At 45.3% G+C, this 10,108-nt stretch overlaps 1 protein-coding gene across 1 annotated transcript in view; it reads right to left on the minus strand.

The window, feature by feature from the left end:
- Nucleotides 1-9,678, minus strand: part of MANBAL (mannosidase beta like) — a 14,858-nt gene extending 5,180 nt beyond the window's left edge. The window contains exon 1 of the mRNA XM_004370362.2: nt 9,371-9,678. Within this exon, the coding sequence (XP_004370419.1) occupies nt 9,371-9,520 (150 nt within the window). The 5' untranslated portion in view covers nt 9,521-9,678. The remainder of the gene's footprint in view (nt 1-9,370) is intronic.
- Between the last annotated feature and the right edge of the window lie 430 nt (nt 9,679-10,108).

The raw sequence follows: 10,108 nt of genomic DNA on the forward strand, positions 1-10,108 counted from the left end.
CCCTCATAACCATCAAAGAATGTTTTCTTCTGTGTTTAAACCTTTTCTTGAGTTCTTATAATAGTGGTCTTATACAATATTTGTCCTTTCGCAACTAACTAAATTCACTCAGCATAATGCCTTCCAGATTCCTCCATGTTATAAGATGTTTCATGGATCCATCATTGTTCTTTATCATTGCGTAGTATTCCATCGTGTGAATATAGTATAATCAGTTTATCCACTCGTCCGTTGATGGGCACCTAGGTTGTTTCTATCTTTTTGCTAACGTGAACAGTGCTGCAATGAACATGGGTGTGCATATATCTATTCCTGTGACGGCTCTTATTTCTCTAGCCTACATTCCAAGGAGTGGGATTGCTGGATCGTATGTGAACTCAAACTTTTAACATTTATATCATATAGCCTCTCCCAGGTTTCCTGGGGATCTCCAGGCTAATGAAGACCATGAATCCGAGTGAAATGTAAAATCTGCTTTCTCTCTGTTTAGTAGCCTCTAGAACCACAAGGTGACTACAGAAGGACAAGAATAGCTTGTTCCAGATTCTGTTGATGGGCCATTCAGAGCCCCGTTTGGGACTGAAGTTCCTAAGGGAGCAGAGCAGTTGGGATACCGCCTCACGAGTCGTGCTTTATTTTTCACAGTTGAAAGCAGCTCTCGGTGGGTGTGTGTACATATTACAGAGAAAGTAGATTTTACATTTCACTCTGATTCATAGTCTTCATTAGCTGTGAGGTCCCAGGAAACCTGGGAGAGGCTATACAATATAAATGTTAAAAGTTTAGGTTCACATACGATCCACTGAGTCATCTGAATGTATTATCTGTCTCCTCACCCCAGCCCTCCTCCTCCTCCCCATCTCAGTTTTTGGCATTGTCACTCACCCAGTTCCCCAGGCTAGAAACCTCCGAGTCACTTCTCAGTTCTGAGTTCTCACCACTCTCTTGTGCTCCCCACATCCAATCTGTCCCCAGGTCCTGTCCGTTCTCCTTTCCAAGGGGCACTAGATTATGCCCATGCCTCCACAAGCGCTCTTCTGTGCCGATCGGACCCAACGGTCTCCTGCCTGCCCCCTCATGTGTCAGCCTCCCCCAGGTTCTCCTGCCCTTCCCTGGTATTCGTCTCTTCTCATCATCCTCCACATTGCTTTCGGAGTCTATTTTCCTAAAACAATGACACAGTCCTGATCATGTCTGTTTTCTGTTTTAAAAATGTTGCTGGTTCTTTCATACATAGCAAATTCCATGAGCCTCAGCAAGGCCTCCAGGGCCATTCCCATTTCAGCCTGGGCCTGTCTCCAGGCACAACCCTCACGCAGCTCACTCTGTCACTCTGGGCTACAAATACTCTGCTCCCTTTCACCCTCTGCATAGGTGCTCAGCATTCATCACCTATTAGTTCTCTCCCATACATGCAAGGTAATGTGTCAGGCCCCGTGGGCAATGAAGAAGAGAACGCACATGCACTGGGTGAGGACCATATGAGTGATTTACAAGCATCAGCTCACTAAGCCTCCCAATCACCCTGCCAAGCTAGCCAATATGAGCCACAGTTTACAAGCGAGGAAACTGGGGCTCACTGAGACTTCATGACTGGCCCAATGTGGCACAGCCAGCTTCTCTCCAAGCTGTAGAGAAGCAAAGGTGGCTGTTACACACAATTCAGATCCTAGGGTCCTAGTCACAGAGCCTGTGGCTCCACAGTATTAGCTGGCAAGAAGGGCAGAATGAATGGCTGACTTCTTATTTCCCTTCAAATATACGTTGCCAGTCCACACCAGGCAGAGGGCAGACTGAGAATGCTACAGCTCCACCTTTAAATCTGGGAACACCTCACCTCCTCTGATGCAACAATCACACTGTCGAGAGCAAAAGAAAGTCTCTGTCAGGTAGTCACTGAGTCTGCGGAGGCGTCCCCTGTGGACGCAAGCCCCATCAATAATGAAGAGGCTCTACAGCTGCTTACAAAGCCAGAAAATTGCTGCTATTCATCAGATTCAAATAATCAAATCTGTGCCACAATACATCAGGGAAGTCACACTGACTTTTATGATTTCCACTATACAGTTCAATGTGGATTTAGTTCTGTAAATCTAGGCAAAATGCCACTCTACACTGACTGAAACCATTCTCACCTCTAAAATGGTCCAAGGAAAGAAAAGCACTATGCTATGCTCAGGTACCCTCACACACCTCATCTCACTTGATCCTCCAAAAACTCTGGGGTTGGCATGAATGTCCTTCTTTTTATAGCTCAGGAACCTGAGACTCAAGTAGGTTAAAGCTGGGCCAGCATTCAGACCAAGTCTGCCTGATGCTGAAGCCCTTGTTCAGTCCACAGTTTCACTCTTGCCCAGGGCCCTGGCAGAGTGGGGGCGGAGAAGACGTTGTAGAGATCGAACTAGCAATGGCCTTGAGAAAAGGATAGGACTAGTTGAAACAGGGAGCGGGGGAGGCCCATCCATGTGGGCTCAACAAGGCGAATGGAGACATGGAGTCCAGGACTCACTTGGCAGGCGAGGAGAGCCGTGATTAGAAAGAACAGCCTTGGGGCACTCATTCCACAATTCAGCACGACTCTGCTGGCCCTTCCCACCAACTGGTCTGTGGCTCCTTGGGAGTCCAGCCGACTCTCCCATGAGCCAGTGCACATCTTGAGACCAGAGGCTGGTGGGAGCATGTTTATACCCTCATCCTGCCTACCACACAGCAATCTCTCTTGAACGACTCATTAACTAAAAAACATCCAATTTAACTGCAAACTCCTTCCAAGCTTAAAAAAATATCGAGCAGAATCCAGAATTGGTTCTGCGAGTCCATCTCCTATGGTGTCGAGAATGGGTATACGCTTGCCATAAAGACTTATGGCAGTCCTCACTGGCAACCAGGGGCCTAGGTTAAAATCAAGATCCTTACGCAAAATTTTCCACCAGGATTCTGACCTTCTAGAACCCTGCCCACAGGAAGTCTCTATCCTTTCCAGGGCTCCAAGCACTGCAGAGCTTTCTGGTGGATAGTGACACCCATGTGGGCATCACAATGAAAGCCACCACTCCTGCCACCAATTCTAGTGAGTTCTCTTCCACTAGGTCACGAGGCTGGGCATCTGTTGTCTTTGTCTGCCCAGCATCCCTATCCCACTGGGGCCCTGTCCTTTCCCTATCCTGGTTGGTTCTGGGGTGACTCTCAGTCACAGTGGCCACAGAAGTGGGCAGTTGACTGTGGTCTGGTCAGAAATGGTATCCATTCCCCCTTCCCACCTATGGGACAAAAGTGCAAGCATGTGGCCAAACAGAGGCCTTCCATGAGATTTGGAAAGTGAACATAGGCAGAGAAATGGTTTCTCTCTCTAGTAAGTCATGAGCAATAAGGATGTAGACTGGGGCTGCTGCAGCCATCTTTCCAGACCTGGCAAGGGCCTAAGAATGAAGCTAGCACTCCCAGGAAAGCCAGGAGAGATGGAGAGAGGCAGAGCCCTGACGACCTCTTGAGCCCCAGGATCCAGCTGTGCCTTGAAATTCCCGGCTCTAAGATACCATAAAATGTCTTTGGGAAACTGCGTTTCTGAACATTCATCAGAAAGAGTCTCCCATTACTACAAGATGTGACTACAGCAATTAACAAGGACAGCAGTGTGGAAATGAAGGTACCTGCCTTTTAGGAGCTAGGATCTGGCTGGGAAGATGAGACATAAACATATGAAAAGATTAGAACAGTCAGAATTTTTTTTTTTTCCCTTGGTAAGAACAGGCTTTAATTATGAGAGGGAAACAGTCGGCATTTAAACTATACTATGAGTGTTTACGATTAATTGCCAGATGAACTATTACTATCTGCTACATGAGTCGCTGAACTAAAAGTCAACACCCACTTGCTTAGGATTGACTGGGAGCAACATTCTGTATAGAAACTGAACCAAAAGAAAGTTGGGGAGGTAAGCTGTTCAGGCAGGCTTTTGGGAAGGGAGGAAAGATGGCCTTCAACATTTACTTGGTTATCTACTCCTTAAACTCCTGGAATTTGGCTCCCATTCCCTTCTACTACTGTACCCCACTTTGAGAAAAGCTATGGACTATTTCCCCATAAAATGTGCCTGAGCATAAAAACATCACTGTTTTGTACACAACTTCCGGGAGCTCACAGACTCCTGAAGCCTATCCAAAAACCAAACCTGTTGCCATGGAGTCAATTCCGACTCATAGGGACCCTATAAGACAGAGCAGAACTGCCCCATAAGGTTTCCAAGGAGCAGCTGGTGGATTTGAACTGCCGACCTTTTGGTTAGCAGCCAAGCTCTTAACCACTTCGCCACTAGGGCTCCAGGGGCGCCCTATTAAGAACTTTGTTCTACTGAAACCAAACTCTGAAGGACAGCAGCCTAGACACGGCACAGTCAAACACAGCGGACTTTTCTTGATCGTTCTCATCACCCAGTCTCTGTGGGGACTGGGTTTCACATGTGCCCTCCCTGAAACCCTCAGCGATTTTCAGGGAGGCCGCACTCTCCTGGTCCTCTTCCCACTGCTCTGCCCTGTCTCCTGAGAGAGCCAGTCTAATGGAGACCCGCTCCAGCTCTTCTGGGAACTGAACTCGCCCTCCCCTACCTACTGGCCACGGCTGTCCGAAGCTGGGGATTTTGGAACTGAGACCAAGCAAGAAGTCAGCCTATCTCTCTGGGAAGCTGGGAGCCATCAGTGGTCATGCTGCATCTCACCACAGGGACAGCAGGCAGAGGGGGCAGGGCCCTGGTGGGGGAAGTGAAAGGCAGAGAGGGCCATGGAAGCATGGCCCAGGGGATGCAGATGATGAGCAATGGGCTCCCCAGTTCCTGCCCCTTCCAGAGGCCCAGCTGCACCCCTGTTCATGGGTTCTGAGGCAGCACCTGCATCTTTGCAGCGTATGTGCATCTTTTTGCGCATAAACTACTTCAAGTTCAGGTCTTTCCTAAACTTTAATTTCCCCTGAAATCTCAGCAACTCATTCTTTCAAGTAACAATGCTATGTAGATAATTTCCAGGTCTCTTTCTAGACTCGACTTCTTGCTGGCTCTTCCTTTTCCACTTGGATGTCTTGCTATCATCTCAAAACTTAACACATCTAGAACCTAACACCTCCCATCTTCCCAAAACTGGTTTCTGCTTCAGGGAAACGGACTAAGGATTAGACCAGTGGTTGCATATCAGAATCACCCGGGCACTTTAAAAACTGCTGATCGAGAACAACTGAATCAAATCTCTGGGGGTGCAACCCAAGCCCCTGAAAGCTCCCCACGTGGCTCTAATGTGCAGCCAGGTAGAGAATCATGGACCAGCCCAAGGATGCAATATGTCCTACCACTCTCTAGCCCCTTGCTCATGGCTAGACAGTGGTAGGACATACTGACTAATCACTGATCAACTGCTTTCCTCTGAAACCTCAAAGCAGCTCCAGAATCCTTTTCACCACTGCCACCATAATTAGACTTGGCGTGAGAGACAAAACGTATCTGCCATTCTAGACTAGACAGAACTAGTGTCTGTGAGGATCTACTATCTTATTTTCGAATTCAGCCTACCAGAAAAAGCTTGGATTAACTGTGGCCCAGGCCTCAATCAGGCTCAAATGTTTGTTTTCTTGGGCCTTAGTTTAATGAGGTGTCAATGAGAAAACATTCTTATTTGGATTAAGATTCTAGGGACTTTTGTTTTGATTTTACGAATTGGTTCTTGCTCTTAATATGAAAAGGAAGGGCACAGAGTGGTAAGAATTTGTATTTTTTTTTCTTCCCTGATTACTTCCAAAACAGCTTCCAAATAATCTACTAAGTATTGAAGTACTGAAGTCATAAACTAGTTGCAAAAAAATCGGTTTACTGGAACAACAGGAAAGACATTCTTTTGCTTTTCAAAGGCTTTCCCATCATCTGGAGCCAAAAATATTATGTTCTGACCCAAAAAGCCACTAATAAACCTTGTTCCTATAGGCCAGGCGAGAGGGACAATGTTGCCCTAAGCAAAATGGCAAAGACAGCAAGCTTGTTCTCCGGGTCCTCCTAACCCCCACCTCTGACCCTCTCCCAACTCCTGCCCTCCACCACTTCCAGGTGCCTCCCTACTGCTGCTGCTACCTGGGGCCCCCACAAACTGCACCCACTCCCCAGGCTCCTTTCTTCCCTAAGAGCACCCTTTCCCCAAGTTCCCCTCCTTTCCCCCATACCCATCCCAATTCCAAATCCCAGCTACCTGTTAGGCACATCCTCCAAGGAGCAGTCTCAACACTCTTTCTTTGGAATCTTGTTCATGCACAGAATACAGTGTCTCCTTTCCACTTATTTAGGAATTTAGGAGCAAGAGAAGGTTGCCTTACAGGGACACACAGAAGAAAGCTGGCAGGAGAATCCCTATGTAACTGGGGACCATTTGCTGGCCTGAAGCACCAATAAAAATTTAAATTAATGGTACTACATATTTTTGCTACTGATCCATTGAAAGCCTAAAAATAAAAAGCTAAAACAGTAAGCTTCAGTTATGAGGACAATTCACTTGTGTGAGCCTTATTCCCCTAAACTGCAAGATAAAATGAAAATGAGGTGTTATGGTCTATATTTATATTTTAAAAGATGAGCTTGTTGTCCCAAATTAACCTCTAAATGGCAGAGTTGGTGTGTGTGTGTGTGTGTGTGTGGCATATTTCTGAGCCCCTCGTCAACCCCCTGCCTCAATAAACCTCGACCCACTTGCACCACTAAAAACCTCACAGAGATAAAGGGCACCCTTTGCCTGAAAGTTTGTTGAAATGACCCAGTCCTCGGCAGCTCACCTCAAAGGGTTAAGAACACAATGCAGGGAGAGCAGCTTCCCAGCTCTCCAAAAGGCCACACACCTCTGACTCCACATCTCTGCCTGTAAAACAAGAACATTTATCACCTCCCCCGCCAGGGACTCCTAGCCGGCTTCATCAGTGGCCAATGACAATAAAAAAATGTTTGTTATTTATAATACCCAACAGCATGCCATGTCTGTGAGGACGGAGCCCAAGAACACAGGGATTACATTTTTAAAGTGTGACATAATTGTGGGTAGAAAATCTCCAATCGTGACCTCCTTCTCAAAATACTAGAATAAGAAAAGGAAATGAACAGAACAACCTAGAGGCATGAGCCTTTCCCCTCCCTCGCTGGCAGCTCTTTCTCCCCTACCTGTCCCATTTCTAAATCTGGGAGCTCCTCAAGCCTCCATCCTAGCTCCTCTTCTCATCTTCTTCCACATTCTCTCCTTACGTGACCTCATCCCTACCAATGGCTTCAATCACACATTATCAACTCCCAAATGTTGCTCAACACTCAGCCCAGACCTCTCCTCCTGCTACAGACCTGGAAGTCCAACTGCCTACTTGACAGAACCATCTGGACGTCTCAAAGGCTCCTGTTTAAAATTGAGCTTGGCATGTTCCTTGCTCCTTCCTTATCCCTACCTCCAAGCCTGCTCCTTCACCAGGGTTCCTCAGCGAATCAGTAAATGCCCCATCGCCCTCCCAGCTGCAAAAGCAGAATCTCCAGGAACATAATGATCTCCAGGAAATACTGCATATTGTTGAGTGAAAAAAGAAAAATGTGAAACTCATAGTTTGCTATTAATGGTAGGCTATCTTTTGTGTACCAAAGGGGGAAATATGAATAGATAAATACACACATATATACATATATGTATATGCTTATATTTTCAAATAGAAACAAAGGGTGGATAAATCAAAATAATAAAAATGATAATCTATGGGGGAGGGAAGGAATATAGTGGAGGATACTGAAATTAAAGAAAATATCCATGAATGTATCTTATTACATAGCTTTGACTTTGAGAAATGTTGTATATAAATATTTTATATAATTAAAAAACAAAATTAAGTTAAAAGAAAAAAATTCCTAAAAATTAAAAACAAATGAACCTAATGGCATGTCAAAGAAAAGGATTACTAAACACTGTAGTTGGACTGTAAATCCCTCCTAGGACAAAGTCTACGGCCAAAAAAGAACCACAAACAAATCTTAAATTTCATTCTGAGTCTTCGTTAGTAGGAAAAAATATATAGTTATTAAACTATTGTGTATATTGCAGGTGTGCAGAAAAGAATTAACACAGAGAGACTGCTATCCTCAGAAAAGCCCATTTGCAAGGTTGGCCCTTGGCTGGCATCTGGGAACCTGGATTTCAGTAGGGTTCCTATCATTTTCAGAACTGATAAGAGGAATTCACTGTGCCTAAACTGTGCAAACAATATGGTTTATGCTGAACACCTACTTTCCTTCTGGAAGTTTGGAATTTTGGTATGTACGAGGCAGAGGGTGCCTACATAACCAGCCCCCAATAAAAACCCTGGCTACTGAGTCTCTAATGAGCTTCCCTGTAGACAATATTTCACACGTGTTGTCACAAGTCATTATCAGAGGTGACATACAATAGGAAATACACAGCACCAGCTAGAAGTTATTCTAATCAAATAACCTGATCTGAATTGAATCAAGCCTCCAAATCTAACTTCCAATTAATCAGAAGTATGGGGAACAGAGAAACATGTTAAATGACACCACAAGGAAACCATCAGCCAAATTCTGGATGTCAATATTGTACAGGACAAATGATCTGCTTTTTCCAACAAATCAATGTCATGAGAAAAGTGGGGGGGGGGGGTGTAGTTAGAGAATAAAAGAGACTTATGAAACAAAAGAACAAAAAAGCCCATCTGATCATGCCACTTTTACTTAAAACCCTCCTGGGCCCTGCCATTCTGGGCTGTGCCTCTCACCATGTCCTCTTCTCCCTCTCTGTGCTCCGACTAGTCACCTTCACTCAGTTCCTTGAACTAGCCTGTTCCTTTATTCCTCCAGTTCCTTGCACATGCAGTTCCCTCTTCCTGGAACGCTGCCCTGCCCCTTCCCCACTTCACCTGGCAAAGTCTTCTTATCCCTTGTCTCTGCTCAAACACTGTCTCCTTGGGAGAACAGCCCAGCCTCTGCCCCAGGATAAGGTCAGGTCCTCCCCTTTAATATACACCCTCACAGAACATCCCCACAGTACTTTGCACTTCTCACGGAAGCACATGTGAGGAGTTATTTAATATCTGCCTGCCCTAAAAGAATAGAAGGTCCTTGAGGGCAGACACCACATCTTTCAGAAGACCGACACCAAGTAGGCACTAAAAAATCTGCTTATCAGATGCGCAAACAAAGTATCACTTACAGGGTTCAAATCTCACCAAGTGGAAATTTTGGGGAACACTAAATCAACAAAGCCCAGCACAGTCCCTGCGGATCTTGGCTGCTGCAGTATCTACTATCAGTACCTAGTACCCAGCCTAGCACCCAGGAAGCTGAGGCTCACAGGGAAGGACTCACCGCCTCGTAGGACTTGGGAACAGGTACAATGATGGCCAACACGCAGATGAGCTGGAAGATGGCCCCCAGGAAGAGTCCGTACCGCAGCAGGTTCTCCAGGAACGTGGGCTCAGGCACCTCGGGAGGTGAGAAGTCCAGGTCAGAGGCCATGGCACAAACCGCCGCTGCCTGAGGTCTCCTGACTCAACACTCTCCAGAGCCAACCTCTAAATGCAAAGGGTAAGTGTCATGTTTCTTTCCCATTGAATGGACTTAGCACCCTTGTCAAAAATCAGTTAACCAGAGATGTGTGGGTTTATTTCTGGAATCTCAATTCTATTCCATTGGTCTATGTATCTTTTGTTATACCAGTACCAGGCTGTTTTGATTACTATAGCTGTCGAATATGTTTTAAAATCAGGAGGTAAGTGTCATGTTTCTGCAAACTGACTTTCAATTGGCTCAGTATCTACAAACAAATGTACATACATGCAAGAATACATAAAGCCATTGTGGCAAAATGTTAACAATTGCTGAATGTAAGTAGAGAATATATGGATGGCCATTATCCCGTTCTTTCAGCATTTTTTTATGGCTGAAATTTTTTAAATATAAAATTAGGATAAATAAATAAATGCAAAAGGAAATACTTCAATAAAAATTTCAAATCAACATGCATTTACTGAAGGCCTGCTATGTTTCACATATTGCTTGTTCATTCATTTACTCATCCAGTCATTCACTCAACAAATATTTACT

Source organism: Trichechus manatus, unplaced genomic scaffold (assembly GCF_000243295.1).
Source record: "Trichechus manatus latirostris isolate Lorelei unplaced genomic scaffold, TriManLat1.0 scaffold00008, whole genome shotgun sequence".
NCBI classification, from domain to species: domain Eukaryota; kingdom Metazoa; phylum Chordata; class Mammalia; order Sirenia; family Trichechidae; genus Trichechus; species Trichechus manatus.